The 19,600-nt window shown below is 37.6% G+C and overlaps 2 protein-coding genes across 4 annotated transcripts in view; one reads left to right on the forward strand and one right to left on the reverse strand.

Moving 5' to 3' along the window:
* Positions 1-19,600, forward strand: part of CENPP (centromere protein P) — a 115,166-nt gene that overhangs the window by 49,826 nt on the left and 45,740 nt on the right. The gene's annotated exons all lie outside the window — the stretch shown is intronic.
* On the reverse strand, positions 1,084-16,835 carry ASPN (asporin). The gene is made up of 8 exons (XM_069028161.1): positions 16,573-16,835; positions 11,074-11,344; positions 9,618-9,730; positions 7,054-7,267; positions 6,571-6,681; positions 4,159-4,252; positions 2,884-3,022; positions 1,084-2,311 (listed from the first exon to the last, which is right to left on the reverse strand). The coding sequence occupies exons 2-8, from the start codon at positions 11,318-11,320 to the stop codon at positions 2,114-2,116; spliced, it is 1,116 nt and encodes a 371-aa protein (XP_068884262.1). The 5' UTR covers positions 11,321-11,344; positions 16,573-16,835; the 3' UTR covers positions 1,084-2,113.

Consider the following 19,600-nt stretch of genomic DNA (forward strand, 5'->3'; position numbering starts at 1 on the left):
CTGTGGAAGGATAAGATCAAGACTATATGGTCTTCTACCACTTACGACTTTACTACATTTTTACAAAGCTTTCCCAATATCACGGGACTTCAGCAGCAGGCCCAAAATTTGGTCAAACTCTTACACAAATATCTGTAAGGAATTTATAGGTTTAGAGAGTACGAGGTTAAGAGCATTCCTGTTGTCCATTGTTAACCCCAGTTAGATAAGGAATTGTTTGCATTCCCTGTTGTGTTTCTTTTTAAACCTTACCAGTGAATTAGTGTAGAATAATGTACTGCACAACATTGTGAGTTTATTTTTTCAGTTCAGCTACAGAACTGGAATCAGCTTCTCTGATGGTGTTGGCGTTGCTGAAATGATGTAACTAGTATAGCATGAGTGTTCATGAATGCATATAAACCAGTGAGTCATAGAAATGTAATCATTTTTCTGTTATCTACTGTATTTACTAACACCACATGGGCTTATGAGTTGTTATGGGACTGTGAGACAGGGGAGCCTGTCCTTAAGGGCATGTTGGTATTTGCTAGGAAATGCACTCCTTAGAAGCATCTTCAGAAGCCAGGAATAGAAAGATGTTTGGTCATCAACAGATTTCAGGTCTGGTGTTCTGTTGAGTCTTCTGGTTTTATTCTACTTTGAAGTGTGTTACAGAATTTCTATTTGCAAATATTGTTCTTCAGTAAAAGCCTCCACTGGTCTGCTCTGCCTCCTCTCTACTCATAGTTGTGTCTCAGCAGCAGAGTGGTGCTAACAAAATATTAACTACCAGGAGACCAAGCAGATGAGAAGAACTGAGATATTAGACTTGATGCTTATTGCTTAGTGTACTTAGGAAGGCTGAGAGATTGGGAATTGAACGATTTCTTTGTGGTATTTTCTTCTATGAGTCTGTGCAATTTTCCAAAGTCTTGGATTTTTAATTTTGTGCAAACCAGTAATGTTAAGTGACCTGTAAGCTCTGTAGATCTGGAAAAAGGAGCATGAGAGGAGGTGTCTAGAGAAGAGTCACAAAGGTCCTTGGTTATAATCTCAGAACGTTTTGACATGAGCTGCCATGTAATAAAGTATACACATCCAGGTATTCTGTATGTTTATTTAATTTATTTTGAATCCCAATAGCAAATATACACTAAATAGATATCTAAAATATCCATTTTATACAGTACTGTCAGTATTGAGAATTGTGTGTGCTGCCCTGCATAGGAAGGGCAGGGCAGTTCCAGCTGCTTGTTTTTGGCAATTGTAAGGTACTTCCATTAAAGAGGGATCCTTAACCCGTGTGATGTCAACATATAAAAGAGGAGAAGAATAAAGTGAAAAACACGATTACAATTGTTATAGATAAAGGAAAATGTTTGTGCTGACCTAAAGGGAGTTTAATAGTCATTCCTATTAAGCTTGAAGCATATGATAAATCTTGAATCCTACTTTTAATGTTCAGACTGCATCCAATTCTATCAATAGCAAAACATTGAAGGATATTTTCCTCTTAAAGTTGCAAGGAAAAATTACCAACAACTTTTAAAGGCTTTTTTCTATTCTTGATATCAAACTTGCCTTTATCTCACTCGAGAGATTGTAAGAATATATTGTAGCTTAGAGACAATGGCCTGACAATATTGTAGCTTTTTATTGCATCTTTGCTCATTATCAAAAATGGCACAAGAAGTTGCCTTTGAAGTCTGATAATTTTTGGTTTTGTAACTTTGCTTACAACGCTTTCTGGGAGAGAAAAATGTCCTTACTGTGGAAAAAGTCACTTCCACGTGATTTTTAGAATTTATTTGAAAGAATATATCAAAATTATGTGATTTAAGGAAGAAATTTAACAGCTATAATAGGAAACATCAAATACAGTTTCCAGTTCCACTTTTAAGAGTCCTTCTGTAAGATATAAAGACTTTTGTTTAAATTATTCAAATGTAGGTTGAACATTGTCAAATAATACAATGGATCCTACTTAACATATTGTTTCTAATTAATTACCTCTGAAATAGCAAATACTTTGTAAACGGTTAAATAGCATAAAATCGGCATTTTTCTGCAAATTTCAAGTATTGTAAAACTGATTTGGACAAGTTGCTTTTTGAAACAACCAACTTGGGTCTCACTTGAGGAAATTCCCAAGTTGAACACTGTTCCTGGCTAAAATGCACCGGAAAGTTGAAGGCTGAACCTCCCAGTACTTGACGGGGTTGTTGAAGAGGCTGATGCCACTGTACAGGGCTTTCTTCTTCCTTCGTCCTGTTGGACAGAAATCATTCACTCCCAGTTTGGCAATATGGTTGGAATGAAGGAAGACAACCTGCAGCAATAGGAACAGAAAAATACAGGAGTTAGAATGAAAATGGGGGAAAATATTCCTTGGCATGTAGGTGACTGAGGTTTGCTACAATGTCAGTTCCATGCAGACCTTGAGAGTAACAAGAGTTTAAAATTTGTGTTAAATCTTGAAAAAAAGTCTTCCTCCTGCCCCAGTCTCTCCCACAAGGAAAAGTCTGTTATTTTATCATTGTGTTCTCAAAATAACTGGACTCTATTCTTAGGGAAATTTGTCCTAAAATGCAATTTTATATTCTCTTTTAGTAAGAATTACAATGATGCAGCATTATATTCTCATTTTCTAGAAACATTTTTTGAGTTTGTTGTCTTTTTTTTTTTTTTTTTTTTTTTTTCCCCTCTAGGAAGTGTTCCTGCAGTTTGAGTTTGTTTATTTCTTTAATAAGCTTTTATGATTTTGGGCTCTCCTAGTAGAAGAGTCTTGGGAAAAGATGTGTCAGTTAATTATGCCTTTTGGCTGTGAACTGATCAGTGTGACAGTGGAAAAGTCAAACAACTCAGAACTCCCAGAGCTGTCTATAAAGTTCAGTGTATGACCTGCAGATATTTCAGTTCAGGTAATCCAGGAGGAACCTTCTTCAGCTTATTTTTCTCCAGGTGGATTTCACGTATACTTGGGATGTTGGCGAAACTTCCATTTTCCACTTCTTTGATTTTATTATTGCCAAGGCCTAGCCTAGAAATTGTACAAGGAACATTTAATTAAAGACTAATTGAGATTCACAGCAGCATTGAAGAGCTTTTTTTTGGTTTTTTTTTTTAAAGATTGAAATACACAGGAGTAAACACAGGGAGAGAAAAGAACTGGGGGAAGATGATGAAATCTTACCTTTGATAGGAAAAAGTCACCATTGATCTAATGTATTTTTTAATTTAATCTCCACTTGAAGATTGGCTCACAGCTGTTATCAGTTATCTGATATAAGCAATTGTTCAGTTTTGCTTGCAGTTTTTGTAACTATAGTGGCAAGTGTTTAAATTATAAACATCAAGCTGCTTGTGAAATAAATGATATCTTTTTATCAAGTAGTACAGCTGCGAAGTATAGTCACAGGAACAAAAAGTGCTGTTCTAATAAACAGCCAAATAGCAATTCTTGTATAGAAAGGTGGTTTTAATGTATGGCTTATTTTTAAAATATAAAGTTTTTTTACTAAGCAGAGCTACCTTCTTTCCTATTTCCAGATTTTTCTTATATTTTTGGCTATAAGGCTTCAGCCTGCTTTCCTCAGGTGATTCAGAGGCTGGAGACACGGGTCATTTGGAATTGTTCTTTGTGCCCATCCTGCCATCCCCTTTTTCTCCATTCTTCCCTGATTTCTTCAGAAACTGAAGTTGGAATCTGAAGGCAGTTCAGTAGTTTCTGCTACCAAATCCCAAATTCAGTGCTGCTCAGCCATATTTTCAGAGTTCTTAACTGAGCTTTACAGAGAGAACTTTCTTCTGTCCTACCTCAGTGATACACACATTTTTCTTTAAACCCCATAGCATTTGAAAGCCCTTACCAAGTTGTTTCCTTTACCAGCTGCTGTATTTATGAGAATAAATTTAGGAGAATTAGAAGAGCTTAGGAATGGTATATTTTATTCTTGTCCTACTTCTCTATTGCAGACTGTTGGCAAAACATATAATAACAAGACCAATGTGGGGGTTGGTTTGTGGTTTAAAGTTTGGTGTTATTTAAGCAATTCTTACTAAAACACCTGTAATTTTTAATTCTCTTTTCTCCCATTAACAAGAGAAGTATCAAATAAGAGATCTTGTTGGGCATGACATTTTAACAACTCAAAGGATTCTCCCTGGGAGTTTTACCTTTGAAGGTCTTTGTAACGGTTAAAATCCTCAAGTTCGATTCCTGTGATCTTATTGTCATCTAAGTGAAGCTCCAGAAGACTGGAGGGCAAATCTAAAGAAAAAAAAAAATGCTCAGTGTGAGAAAAACAAGCCAGCTTATTTTTTGTTGGAACGTTTATTATGTTCCAAACAGCTTCTTTCCTTTGTGTTTAGAATTGGGTGAAGAATCTTGGGGAGGTTGTCTGCATCAAAGAAATGGGTATTACATGTAAGTATGTTAATGAAGAAAATCACCAACATAATTTGGTTTAAAATAGTAACTTTTAAAAGAGAAAAAAAGATGGGGAAGGATATGTGCTAATTATGAGATATATGAGTTCCAAAAGTTGGTAATTTTTCTGGCTTCCTTTAAACAACTCTCACGGTTACTTTGTCCAAGATGTAAATGTTATTTACATAACATATCCTGCATTCTGTGCAATTATCTCAGTCTGTAGTCAAAGCCTGTGGAACCAGGGACAGTTTTTTGAAGATCTATCTGTAATTTTTTTCTACATGAGGTAGCAGTTGTGCTGTGACAGCTGCTAGGATGTGATTGGGAGGAAAGCTTTTGGACTACTCTAAGCAAAATTGTGGTATTTGATCGCTCTTTCCCATGTCAGAATGTTTTCTCTTGTGTTTCCAAAAATTCCAAATCCACGCTTCCAGTGAACGGATCAGGTGGTGGCGAATCTTTCCACAAAAATCCTTTTAGTAAAGGCAAGCAAAGATCATCCCAGCCTGAATTTGTTTGCTGATGTTGGGCTCAGTTTTACCATCTCTATGTAGATGGCACCCAACACCAAGCCATGCCCGCTGCTTTCCGGGGCTGGGGAGAGCACTGCTCCCACTCCCTTCGGACCTGAAGGGATGTGGCTGCTTCCCAGCCTGCCTTCATTCCACCTGGCATGGCTGGGCTGTGTTTGTTTGTTCGGGCTTTGTTCCAGGCTGCTTCCCAGCTCACAGTTCCAGGTGCCTGAGTGACAATATCCAGAGGGAAGGCCACCCACCTGTACCATTGCACATTTTTAGTACCTTTTATAAGTTATGTTTTCTGAAAATTTTGTGCCATTATAACATTTGCAGAGAGAAGCATCTACAAACTCAGTTTGCATTTGTGGTGAATGAGTTCACCAGGAAATCAGGTTTGGGTTTGCCTTGTTTATGTGTCTGACACCACATATTGGACCTCATGCTGTGTCTTTATAGGAGATTTCTCTATAAAAAAGACAAAATTGGGATTATTTTACGTTGGGTTTTTCTGTGCTGAGTGACAGGAGGAGGCATTATGCTGATATTAGAATGTTTTGGGGGGTTTTGTTGGGGAGCGTTGCTGTAGGCAAACAGAGGTTTTCTGATGTCAAAGTTAACAGCTGGGGTGAGTTGGTTTTGATTATCGTTGGGGGGGTTTTAAGTGTTCTCTTCTACAGGGATCCTTCTGTGTGTGTATATACATATACATTTTATATATATATACACATGCATACCGGAAGAGATTAATAAGAAACAAGTTCTTTATCTGAATTATCAGAAATAAGTACAGGGGCCAACATTTGGTTTCCCTGTGAATTAAAGCATAGAACATAGTGTTTTGCTTTATTTCCTCCCTTCTTCTCTTAGCTGGTAGTTTGGAGCAGTTGAAAATCATGAGAATTTGGTTAAATACCACACTGACCTGCAGAAAATGCAGGTGGAATGTTGTACTGAACTCCTTTATGCTACATTTTTGTGTGTGGAGGTCAGTGATTTGTCAAATTAGTGTTTTAATTCATTCCTACTTCCAAAGTACAAGGTTGGGGTTTTTTATATGAGTGATTTGATTTCGTAGTACATTATGGTAAATTTAATAAATGTTAAAATTAAGTTTTACTTAGCAAAACTACATGGAACATCATATTTGAAGTACAGTGTGACTTAAAATATTAAAAATTAAAGTTAGAAATCTTGGAGTTATGTTTTAAATCCATAAAGGAAGTGGGAATTCTGCATCCCTTATGACCCTGATAAAATATTGGGGAGTTTATCCTTTCTCTGTGAGGATTTTTGAGAGGCTGATGTGTGAAAGATGTGAAGTGACATCATATTATAAATTTCTTTGTATTGTTCTTAATGAGACAAGTCTCTGGATGCTTCTGTGAGAGGAGTGGATGTGCTGACAGGGAGAAGGTGGGAGAGGGAGCCTGTGTGCAATGTGGTTGTGCTGTTTGTGCATTAACTCTTCTGGGATGGGCAATTGGATACTAAGTTCAAAAAGAAAAATAAGGTAGGAGGTGGTTTGGTAGTAATGAAAATACAAAACAATTTCTGAATTTAATGATCATTCAGATGTTAAAGGATTTTATTAAGGAGTATCGTGGTATAAGTGAACTAGAAAAGGGAAATATTACCTACCTTTAGGAATTGACGTTAATTTCGCCTCTGCAATTCTTATGTGGTAGATATTTACTCCTTCAAAAGCCCCTGGCTCTATTCCATCATTGTTAAGAGGATTTGCACTCATTTCTGCCCGAGAGGGAAGAAGAAAAGCATTTATGGCATAGGAATTTTGTGTAGGATAGGCTAAGTTCTAAAGAGCTGATGTAATTTTATTACTTTTGATATTCTAAGCACTCATTAATGTTTAGCTTTGATTGTCCATTCTGAGGGTGTCACAGCTCTCAGTGAATTAAGGCTGTGTTTCTTGGCTTGCAGGATAACCCAAAACTTGACCTTTGTAGCAACTTCACTTAGAAACTAAATTGTGGAGGGTATTCCCACAGCATGGATATCTCTTTCAGAGGAAACTGCGCCTTGGGGAAATGTTTGAATGGAAATTATGTAGACTGTGTTCCATTTTTGGTAAAGACATTTTCTGTTCTACTTAATTGGACTTACCTAAAACATGTAGAGACTTCATTCCTTTAAACACATCCTTGGGGATTTTCTTAACCTTATTAGCATGAATTCTGAGCTCTGCCAGAGTTCTGGGTAGGTTTGTGGGAATCTCTGTCAGTTGGTTGTGGGACAAATACAGTCGTCGTAGCCTCTTTGTTGGTTGAAAGGCTTTGGGATGGATCTTGTATATTTTATTGTTGTTCAAAGCCAGTGCCTATGAGAGATAGAGCAATAGAAAGCTTTCTTTTTCCAGGACTGTTATGATTATGAATTTGAAGTCATGGATTTGATATATAATTCAGCAATTAAGTATTTAAAATATTTTCCTTTTCCACCCTACCAAACTTCAGCCCTTTGTATATGCTTTGGGCATTTCAGTTGATTGTGAAAAACATGAACATGAAAGCTGGAGCATTAACCAGAAGGTAGAGCTGACAAGGTGCCAGTGGATCATGAGAATTGCCAAAACAATATGTTTGTATTCAAATATTTTGTGGGATTGTATGGGGGTTATACACTTGGTTGTTATTGTTCCTTAATGCAGACAAATTCTCAAAACTCAGAATCTCATCTTTTATTTCAACATAATGATGCAAAATAAAAGTGAAGCTTTTAATCTGAGTTTCTTAGATGTGTCTGTGTATGACACATGAATTTACGTTTTATTTGCCATAATTTTCCAGCTCCTGTGAATTTTATCTCTCTCTTCTGTACAGTATATGAGTCTTCTTGGGGGCAGCTTTTTGTTCCTCGCTTCTATGTGTCATCAGAGAACTTGTAATGAGTTACTACAGACAATAAAATACACGTTATCTGAAGTGATTTTGCATGTCAGATCACATCTCTGCATTTCCATACTTAAACTATTCATTTTTGTTCCTTTTTTATTTCTTGAGTCATCTCCTCTCAGGAATGGGGCGGGGGGGGGGGGGGAATTAGAGCAAATGAGAATTATTTTTCCCCAGAAAAAATGAGGTTAGCTCAAGGAAATAAACAGGAAATGCTCCTTCCTAATCCAAGTTGCCATCTGTGCCTTTGCTAAGCAGACTCCAGGACTGAGCCAAGTTGTACAAAGTAAACTTTGCTCTCTGTGAAAATGTTGCTCAGCATTGCCACAAATGACTTGAGGAGAAAAAGCAAAGCAGCTCAGCCTCTTCAGCTATCACATAATTAAGTGGTGACTGGTCTATAACGTGGTGATTGCTGATGGATTCCAGTGACTTTCTCAGTCATTGGAGATAAGAGTCTCTTAGATCTTTTACACAGACTATAAACCACAGTTTGTGCATTTACCCTTTGTTTGCTGCGAAGCCCGTTCTGCAGCCAGACACAAGACAAGGGAATAGGAAATGCTTTGTTGGCAGCTATGAATTTATATGGTTCCTGGTTTTTCTGTCCTGTCTTAAGCTGTAGTAATTAACAAGCTCATTCATAAACACTTAGATCTTGCTCAGAAGCCAAAAATGGCAGAAATGATTTGTTTTATAGAATCACAGAATGATTTGGGGTTGGGAGGGACCTTAAAGAAATGCAGTTCCACCCCCCTGCCATGGGCAGGAACACCTTTCACTATCCCAGGTTGCTCCAAGCCCCATCCAGCCTGGCCTTGGACACTTTCAGGGATGGGACAGCCACAGCTTCTCTGGGCATCCTCAGCTTCTCTGGGCATCCTGTGCCAGGGCCTCCCCACCTCACAGGGAAGAATTTCTTCCAAATGTCTTAGGAATGTTGTTTATGTTAGTTTGTCTCGTGTCTTTCTAATGGAGAATAGAATATAATTAATTTCTATAAGTTATGGAACAGATTTGGGTTTTTTACAGTGAAAATTTAAAAACAGTCAGTGTTTGTTAGTGGAACTAGATCTGGATACTGGATCTAGGGTGACATCCAATAGAAATAAATATTCTAAAGCAGATTTAATCTATTTTCCAGTCCTCTGAGACTCTCATTTTCTTTCATTATAAAAAGGGATTATTGTCTACTCTAAACATCTAGATTTATCAGTTGCCAGTGATACTTGTTTCAAAGCCTTGTCTCTACATGCATAATTGACCATGGTAACAAATTAGGAATAAAGCCCCTGACGTTTCCTGTAATTCACTGTCCCCCTGTTTTCTGTTTGTGTCAGTTGGATTTGTAGCCTTGGTTTCAGTGCTGTATCTGTTAGCTGTATGTTCTGTTCTTTTGAAAATACCCTCAGAAAATACCATTCCAGTTCTCCTGTGAGATTAAGTTCTTTCTGCTGTTTTCCAGCTAAGCAGATAAAAAAGGAACACTTGCATTGCAGCCTTTAAGATGTAGGAATGCTTCTATGCATGCTAAGAACTGAAAAATCCTGAGAATCTTTTTGGTTGGTTGCATATGGTACATTTTCTGGATGTTGTAAAAGTAGTTCTTACAACTCAAAGGTATTTGCTTCTTACTATGTGGGAGCACTCAAATACGCAGCTTTAGACTATTTTTATCTATATTCTTGGAGAAGGAAATACCATTTGTATTTTTAAAGTATCTAAATATTTCAGATTGCTAAATAAGATTTCAAATGGGGGAAATAGCAAGCTTACATAAAGTGATGTGAGTCCTTGGAGATCATTCTCCTTGACCTCTTTGATTTTGTTGTTTTGAAGGTCAATCATACGAGTATCTGGTGGGATGTTGCGAGGAATTGATGTCAAACCTACAGAAGTATGTGACATAAACAGAAACATTATGGGCTGTATATAAGTCCAAAGAAATTAACTGCCAAACATCAAAACACATTAAGATTGTTGATGAATATGGTGGGGAAGAAAATATGAACAGCCATAAAGCAAAGGGTAGAAGGGAATTTTTTGATAGTGGGAGAAACTAATGATGTAAGAATGTACCACAAATGTGTGAATAGTTTGGGGAGGAATTGCTTCTGCCCTGACCATGAAAGCAGAATGGGGGCTGCTCTTTGTGAGCTCTCTGCATCTGTGAAATAAACCTCAGAGCATGGGTTGTCCTACAGGGCAACAGTTCAGTCCCTGGAGAAAGGATCCCTCATGGAATCTGGGGCAGTGGTTCCCTGTTGAGGAGCTGTGGTTTAAGGGGTCTCTGCTCAGTGGTCCTTTGCACCCCTGCTCTGCCCTGTCCATGGCACTGGGAGAGCTGCTGAGGGAGCCATTCAGTTCATGGTGGGGCTGAGAAACCTGTTTTTTGGTGAATGTGGGCAAAGGAGGGTCTCCCACTGCCAGCACTTCACTACCAGTACCATAAATCATTACCATAACTCATTACCAGTACCAGAAATCATTAACATAAATCAGTACCAGTAGCATAAATCCCCCAACCCAGTTTGCTGATCAGTTACAAACCCACTGCAGTTCAGGCCATCTGAGATCCTGAATCAGCAGAAAAGACTCAACAGGGACAGTGACTTTCTTTTGAGTGGAGATGCTGATACATGAAATGCTAGATGCTGCCCAATTTATTAACAATTATTCTGTAATTAATAGATTGTAGTTATCTAAAGATGAAGTCTATTAATGTGGGGTTTTTCTATGTGTGAACTCACATAAAGCAGTTTGCAATCTGTAGACCAGATACATTAACCACAGTTAGATTCCTTGATAATGACACCTTTAAAAAAAAACAGCAGTTTATGTACAGACAACATTTCTAAGACACAAGGAGTCCAGGATGGAGCTTAGGAAGGTGGCAGGGCTGTGATGAGAACAAATGTCATTGTCACTGTGCTAGTGGTGAGAACACAGTCCTTTGATTGCCTTGAATCATAGGAAAACTTCAGTGAGCGCTAATTCAAATTGGCACAATTGAAAACAAATTCATTTTAAGGGACTGGGATGTACCTGCAGCACTGACAGGAGCACATTTGCCTTTGGCTAAACTGTTACCAGGGATGCTCACTTTGGTGGAAGTTAAGCTGAGGGAATACTTTGCATCCCATTTATGTGCTTGCATAATAATTCATCCTTTAAAAAACAAATCCTCCAAAGGAGAATCCAGTGGAGAACAGACACACAAATTCATTCTTACCTAGGTCAGAGCAGTGGACAACTCTCACATAGCACTGGCATCCAAAGGGGCATGTTGGGAACAGATCAAAAGGAATTAGTGGTAGAATTGGTTCAGTGGTTGGAAATAGAGAATTGTCGTCATCGTCGTCATCATCATCGTCCTCCATATCTTGGAGCATCATATTCTTTAGTGTAAAATATGAAGGACCAGTGAGAGATTTGGCAGAGCACAAAGCCAAGAAGAGAAGGATTGTGTATTCTTTCATATCTTCTTAATCAGGATAACCAATCTTGGAAAGTGAACAAACGAACAAAAAAACAAACACCAGAATTAGTGACTAGGGAATAGCAAATGAAGCTATTGAACTGTTTGCTTCACTCAGTGCTACACTCTCTGGTCCTGAAAAACAGTCTGTTGTGAATATTGAGGTTTAATTAGTATATGAAGGATGAAGAATATAAAAATAGTCTTTTAAATATAAATTAATACTGTAAAATTACACATAATATTAACTTAAATTCATTAGGCATTAATGTTATATCAAAGTATTTCAGTCAAGTTTTACAAATAATATCATCATTTGCTTCAAGCTTTGAAGTGTAATTTTTGGAGTAAACTTTACCAGAACTTGGAATATGATTTATTTTATTCATTCTCAATGAAAAAATATTTTTAGTGGGATACATTGGCATACATGCATTGCTTATAAAATTGGGAAATATTTGATTAGCAGTGCATAAAATGCACTCAGCAGGATACTTCCTAAATACTCAGTATTCCATGCCCTAAAAACTTTAATTAAACTCTTCCTAGTCTAATCTGAAGTTTTCAGTCCTGACAACAGCTTTTCCCATGTCCCAGTCATTTGTTTATTGTTGCCATTGATAGAGGTTCACCTCCGCATGCAAACACATTTCACAGAATTGCAGAATCCCAGAACACTTTGAGTTGGAAGGGACCTTAAAGATCATCTTATTTCATGCCCTGTCATGGGCAGGGACACCTTCCACTATCCCAGGCTGCTCCAAGCCCTGTCCAACCTTGCCTTGGACACTGCCAGGGATGGGGCAGCCACAGCTTCCCTGGGCACCCTGTGCCAGGGCCTCACCACCCTCACAGGGAAGAATTTCTTCTCAATATCCCATCTAAACCTACTCTCTGTCAGTGTGAGGCCATTCCCCCTTGTCCTGGGACTCCAGGCTCTTGTAAAAGTCACTCTGTCTTGTCAGCTCCCTTCAGGTACTGGAAGGCCCCACTTTGGTCACCCCAAAGCTTCCCTTTTCCAGGCTGAACAAACCCAATTCTCTCTTGACTTCTGTTTGAGGAGGGCTTTTTTCTCTGAGAAGGACTTGCATGTTAGGAATCCGCATCAATGGAAATCAGTAACTTAAGTTACTTCCAGAAGAAAAGCTGAAATCTGCTAGTTTTGTGTGTGATTTTTTTCAATAAACATAGGTTGGGGCTTTTTTGTTTGGTGGGGTTTTTTTTCTTGCTCCTATAAAACTATGTGCAGAGGAGAATGGAGATAGAATTGCCACAGAATGTGGCAAGCTCTGAGAAAATGCTGTAGATTCAGCCCTCAGCTCGACATTGTTTCCCTCCAAAGCTCAGTTCCGAAAGTCGTTTGGAACTGAAAATGTGCTCCACAATCCAAGAGGGGCTGCAGGAAATTTTAGTGTTCATGTCTTGTTTATAAAAAGGTTTCTATTTAGACTATTATCAGCCTCTTGAGGGAAATATTGAATGGGTGTTAGTTCTTGTTTGATCACCTAATTAAATGCTTGCTGACCTGTTTGCAGATAAAAAATGTCTTTATGTAGGCATTTTCTCATTGGTCCTCCACTGCAGGAAGAAGAGTGCACTGGTTTGTACAGGGTGTTGACTTGGCTTATTCAAAATTTTGAGGTTTTGTTTGTACCACTTTTTTCTGTGCAATGACATTTTGATGCTTATTGGAGGGGGTTCATAACAGCATTAAATGCAATATCCTGCTTACATTGCTGCTCCTGTAGCTGTTTCAGGGAGTTTAAAAAGAAGAAAGCTAACAGTGTTCAGATTACATGAAAAGAATGCAGTGACTCCCCCAAATATATGCCTGAAATCGGAATCACAAGGTACATGTAGCTACATTTAGTATTTCCCATAAATATTCCAGTTGCATGCCCATTCAGGTAGGGCATGTACTTTTACTGATGTAACAGTCTCTTGAAAGAAGCTTCATATGTGTTTTTCCCATATATTTTCCTCTGTGTTCAAAATAATGTTCTCTTGCAATGCTCCTAGAAATAATTTTGGGGTTTTTCTTGCAATCCCATACAATGCCTGTCCTTGAAACACTCTTTGAATATAAACAGTGCTGGGAAGAAGGCGTGGAACCTCTGCTTGTTTCTTTGGAGGGAATTACTGTCATCTCTAGCTGTGCACCTTTGGAATATTTTGCCTTTTCAGTCTTCTATTTTAGCTTCAGGAAAAGGTCAAAATCTTCACTACTTTGGTCATACCATTAATTAGGAGATGAGGCGATGGAAGCCTTTCAGACTTCCAAGTTCTCCTTGTTCTAGGACAAGTGGTTTAATGGCTGGGCTCTCACATTTGGGCTCTCAGGCTCTCTGTTCTTCCCTGGCAGTTTAGGTACTAAGTGACAAAATGCCCTGTGCTTTATCCAGTGATGAGACACCATTTCCATATGTAGGATATCAAGTGTGATGATGTTGTGGGACGTGGACTTTCCAAGTCCCAGCTGACTTCAATTTGTGAGAGGCACTGGCTGTATAGTTTTACTGGATCTAAAAGATGAACTTGCATGTATGTTCCTGAAATGTTCTTTTGGATCTGGTGCTTGGAAGTTCTCCTATGAAACAACTTAAAAATCTGTTCCCACACTTGCATCTGTAGCAAATGGATTGCATATTTCTTTTCACATAGCCAAAAATTAGGATTTCCAACTATTAAAAGATCGAGGCTGTGATTGAAGTAGTGGCCAATTTGAACTCTGGAAAAACATGTGTTGCTCACAAAGTTCTAGAAAAGTAGTGTTGAAATATGTCACTGATGATATTTATTGGTTCTGTGAGTTAAATCTCTTGAAAACAAGTCCCTTTATGTAAGGAAACCTGAGTTGTGACTTTTTAATTTTAAAGTCCTTGCTTCATCTTCCCATTTTGCCACTAGGAAATCCTTATTGGCTTTGTAGTTAGGAATGATCATCAAGCTTGACTCCAGGTTTGCATTGGCCAAAGAAAAGCCAAAGAATGGATCCTAAAGAACTGAGTTTTATGAAGGTGGCGGGGGGTGTTTTTTTCCTGCCTGAGGTTCTGAGTTTCCCTGTCAATAGTTGGTGATATGACTGTAGAAATGCTCTGACTCTGCAGCTCTTCTCAAAGAACTTAAACAAACCTTCTGCATGCTTAAATTTCAAGAAATAGAGAATTAAAAGAAAGCCTAAAATCCAAGATTCTGGTGATCTTTCTGAAAATACCATCATGAGAATTTTATGAGATAGTGTTTCAGAAGGTGTAGGTACAGCTGTGCTAATGGTCCCCAGCTGCCATTTGAGTTTGACTGTGCTCCCAAGTACTCCCTGCCAGCTCTCTGGCACGAGCTCTTCCTCTCAGCCTGTTCACTGAGCTGGTTGAGCTCACTAGACCAGCACAAAACTCCAGTGTGAACAACAAAAAGCCCCATCATATTCTTTTCAAGTGAAGAAACTGAGTCAGTTTGGAGTACCAGAGGCAGCACAAAAGAATGGGTGGAACAGCCTGGTTGACAGTGCTGGAACATTAAATAGAAAGAGAAGGAAGGAAGAGCGGTGGGAGAGCCATTCCTGACATATTCAAGCTGTTAGGCAGGCTCAAGTGCTCTGTTAAATAATCCCTGAGCAGCTGGTTATCACTTGGACAAAGCCTGGCTTTGTCCATTCTTCTTGTAACAGACCAGAACATTGAAAATGAGTTTGACAAAGAGCATGGTGAATTCAAGCTCCATTGTACCTTCTTTATATCAATGCTTCTTATCCTTCAGCACAAAAAGCTTTTGAGTAGCACCTTCTCCCTGAAACATGAGCCACCCCAAGGTGAGGGGACTGAATGTGGAGAGTGCACTTCACATGGAGAGATGCTCTATGATGCTTTCCTGAGGTGTGTAACTGTCCTAAAATCACTGCACTGCTTGTTTGGGACACACTTATCCTCACTAATGTGGTCATCTACACCCAAACTCATATTTCCAAACAACACATGGGACACAGACACTTTTTATGCTATTTGTTATAATTTGTAAATAAATACAGGTGATGTCACAGTATAATTTAATATGATTAAAACCCTTTAGATGTTATGTGGAAAACTCCCATATTTCTGTGATGTAAAAATTCTAAACACGAGTTATGGGAAGAAAAATCCTTTCAGTGAGGATAGAAGTTGTGTTGTTAGCGTGGGATGAGTGCATAAAGAGACCCAACAACAAATAACTCTGAATTGCTTGGCAGTTGCACACCAGTCCTGCAGCAACATTGTTTTTGTTGTCTTATCAGTTATGATACTGAAGAAGTGGAGTTAATACATAAAGTTTTAAGACTTAAAAAGACTCTAACTTATATTTAGAAATCACTTGTGTTACCGGTGTACAGAGACAAATTTCCCATGACATTGTTTCTGAAAAGGAAATGTTTAAATGACCCGGTGGTGGTTTTTGCAGAGGCAAAGAAACATCCCTGTGTTCATTAATAACACAAATCATTGCTCTGTGCACAGATTTTGTCCAAAGAAAGGCAAGACCATAACTGTTTTGAAATCTATATTTAAAAATAGTTCTAGTTCTATTAGTCATTGTCCCATTCCAGAAATAAAAGGAGTTTGTTTAACTCTTTATCAACTCCATTGATTTACTTAAATTGCTGAAGAAAAACAGGAGGAAGGTTTTTGTTAGTAATATTACTGTAGAAATGTCTGTTGTCAGATATAGTGCAATATTGAAGTTGAGCAGTAATAATTAATAGGATGTTTACAAAATAAATTGTGTTTACGGAGTATTTACTTTTTATGGAGAGCTGCTTGACTCTTGTTACTGAATCTATGAGCATTTTTAGGTTGTAGTTCATCTACAGCTCATTCTTTCGTGGGTTGTTTTTAATTAGTTTGCTGATATGTACTTAAACCCCACCAACTTGAATACCAAATTACAGAAAGCTAACACTGAATTGTTACTGTAAGAACTGCTGTTATTGTAGAATAGATTTTCATAGATGGTTATAACTGAGAAAAAGTATTGTGGTCAGTTTTAACATCTTTCTGACAAGTCTTTGATAGTTAAATAATTCACTATAGTTCTATTTGTTTTTCAGCTCACATGTAGTAAACACAGAAGTATTTCAGCTGCAAGTAAATTTTCAAATGTTCCATTTTAAAAAGTGGCATTTCTGATTCTAAATTATCTGATATTATTAATTTGCCTATAGTGCCTGACATCCTTAACTCTTTGCTGCTATTTACATAGAATAGTTATTCAAACTGGACATACCTTGCAGGTTTGGAAGCTCTTCCAGAAGCACTGGGATAATCCACCTAAGGTCCTTAGGTCCAGTTATTTCATATTACAAAAAAAAAAAAAAAAATAGGGAAAAAGGAAGTTAGTCTGAGTTCTGTGAAATGAAAAGTATATTGAGAGAAAAAGTCCTCTTCCAAGCTTCTTGATCCTTCTGGCACCGTGGGTGATACCAGAGTAAAGTGCTGCTTCAGATTAGCCCATCTTAGTACTAAAGAATGATATTAAGACGACTTGTTACCACTCATATGTTTTTCATCACTGCCTGTACGAGAGCCAAAACTTCTGGCTTAACTCTAGACGTCTAGTGGAAGACTTTATAAAACCTGTAGTTTAATAATAGTTGACATCAGGCCATTGGAAGTACAGTGAGGTCCATTTCAGGTCATTCCTGCTGTGGAATCCCACTTATTTATGATTTCACTAGCCATTATTCTTTTAAAAGTGTGACTTGAATAAAACTATAAAACTTCAGCCAGTGGCAGAGTAAACCAGTAGCCTGCAGTGACCTGCCTGCTGCCAAACCTTTCTAAAGTTAGAAAATTAGGACTTTATTGTGTAGCTGTGTATAAATTTTAGCTCTGCTTTCAGGAGGCAGCGATCTGGCTGGGGATGATGGTTCAAGAATGTAAACTGTAGATCAGATTTTTAATCAATATAGCTAATTTCTGTCTGTTGTGTATGGGAAATAAAGCATACCTATTCATGAAGACAGAGACAATATTTGCAGTGTCCTGTGATTGAAATGGTGAGTTTAAAACCAAGTCTTTGAGAATGTGCCCTGTTACAAAGTTTGTACTGATGAGCACATCACAATATTTAGAAACTGGGTTATTCTTTGTTTACCTTTCGTAGGCCTCAGTTTATGTAAACTTCAAAAATGTTTAATTAATGGAGTTTACCTAAAGCAAGTTTCATAGTCAGAGAAGCACTTTGTGTCTTTAAATTTACAATACATTATTTCCAGTTCTTTGCACATCTGACTTCATCTGGTTTTTTAATTAGCTTCTTTCTATGTTAAAAGTCTGGTCCTGCTTTGGAAAAAAAAGCCTGGAAATTTTACTTGGGATTTTTTTATTATCCATGTAATGTGCTGTTTGTAAAATGCCTGTACAAGTTGCATAATAGTTATTTTGTCTACTGTTACTTTCTTAAGGAAGAAAAAGATTCTATGCCAAAAATTAGAACTTTAGTGCTGTGATACCAACTGAGACAAGCCTCATGTTACCTGCAGCATTGCTTTTGATGTGTTCCAGTAGCACAGATGAATGATGATAAAGAGTCTCCCTATCACTTTTCCCAAGGAATAAAATTACAGTTTCAAAAGCAATCACATTCCCACAGGAAGATCTGAAGGATGATCTTAAACTTTTTTGAAATCTCAAATTGCATATATCTCTGCATTCTCTTGCCTGCTTGTAGAAACCAAAGCTTCCTAAGCAAACACTCCCCTGTGCTTTGAATAGCTTGGTTTGGATGGGTTTACTTGAGGAAATTAGTATTAAATTGCTGTTTTAAAAAACCCTCCAACACTTTCTTGGCTGTTTAATAGAAGAGAGCAGGGCCTGAGGGTTGTGATATAAATGTACTGGTTTCTTTTTTCGCTTTGTTCAGTAGCAAAGTGTTGAATCAGCAGTTTCAGCTCACCCTTGTTTTGCAGCAAATGGTTCTTGAGGTTTAGCAACATCTCAATTTTGGATGAATACTCGGGGCTTTTTATTGTTATTTTCTCTTTTTTAGTTTATTTTGGTGGTAGGAACACATTCCTATGTGTATAAAATTTATCATAGCTAATTGCATAATGAAGGTGACACACAAAGTGGTAGAATCTGGAAAGAATGTACCTAAAAGTGGATTATCCTTCCATTTTGTCCAATATGTAGTATCAATATGGCAGAAATAAATAAAAATCACATGCTGTTCTTGTAATAAAACTGTTTAATATCTCAAGACATGGATCTAGTATTTTGATGTGAATATAATTGCAGTCTAAGATAAAATGCCCATAAATCACCTTCTCAGGTGTCTTGACTACTCAGTTCTGAACTTTAGATGTTACTCTTGATAGCAGTACTTAAACTTAACCAGTGCTTCTCAATCAACTTTATGAGCCTGTTCTTTTAAACACTTGCAACACATTTCCAATGTCTGTTTTTTAATCCATGACGTGGGGCACTTAATGAAGAGAGATACTCTCAAATAGTGGTCTGAGGGTATTTTCTTTGCGTGCAATGCTGGTATATTTTCCAAAGAAAGACTGTGTTTAAATAACTAATAGATTATATAAGGTCAGACTGTTTGCTCAGAACTTTTCAGTGATTTCTGTTTCCACCAGAGAGAGAATTAGTTGAAAATTAGAATTCTGTCTTGCCTTAAAATACTTATGTAACATTTATGAGGTAATGGAGATTAATTTTTGAGCAAAGAATAGAAGTATATCCAACACATATGTGGTTCAGAATACTGTCTCACTATGGTGAAATATGCAGATGAAAAAGAATTTGGATGGTGTTTTATATTTGACATTATCTCATCAGTGATATAAAATGCTACCCTTGATTTCTTTCTTGAAAATGACTGTATTTTGTATTACTTGATATGTCTGAGAGACCAAACATATGCTGCCATATGTGGCCAATGCTTACATTGCAATCTGTTTTAAGCCACCCTTGTATACATTTGTTATTCTAAAGCAAACTAAGTACTTTTTCATTTTTTAGCACTGTTTATAAATGTGGTTTACATAATGTGATGAATCTAACATCAACTGCACAAAGCTGCCTTGGAGCCTGCCCATCACATTTTAATAACATGACATATTCCTTTCGTGCTCACAACCAGTCCATGTGCAGTGTGGTCACATATTTTGGTTTTAGCTAAATTTTGGCTCCTCTCAGGCTGGACTGCACCACTTAACCAGCTGAGTACACAAAATGTGCCCTTCAGCTTCTGTAGTTCAGCTTGATTCTTCAGTATCTATATATAAATATATTTTACAATCTCT

Source organism: Aphelocoma coerulescens, chromosome 12 (assembly GCF_041296385.1).
Source record: "Aphelocoma coerulescens isolate FSJ_1873_10779 chromosome 12, UR_Acoe_1.0, whole genome shotgun sequence".
In the NCBI taxonomy this organism is placed as follows: domain Eukaryota; kingdom Metazoa; phylum Chordata; class Aves; order Passeriformes; family Corvidae; genus Aphelocoma; species Aphelocoma coerulescens.

What these genes read in the sequence shown, in the direction of transcription:
- ASPN (XM_069028161.1), bottom strand. Translation starts at nt 11,320, where the DNA reads ATGAAAGAATACACAATCCTTCTCTTCTTGGCTTTGTGCTCTGCCAAA. An exon ending in GAAGTCTCTACATGTTTTAG is followed by an intron (nt 6,682 to 7,053) that starts GTAAGTCCAATT and finishes CCTCTCGGGCAG; the next exon opens with AAATGAGTGCAAATCCTCTT. An exon ending in CGTTACAAAGACCTTCAAAG is followed by an intron (nt 3,023 to 4,158) that starts GTAAAACTCCCA and finishes TACAATTTCTAG; the next exon opens with GCTAGGCCTTGGCAATAATA.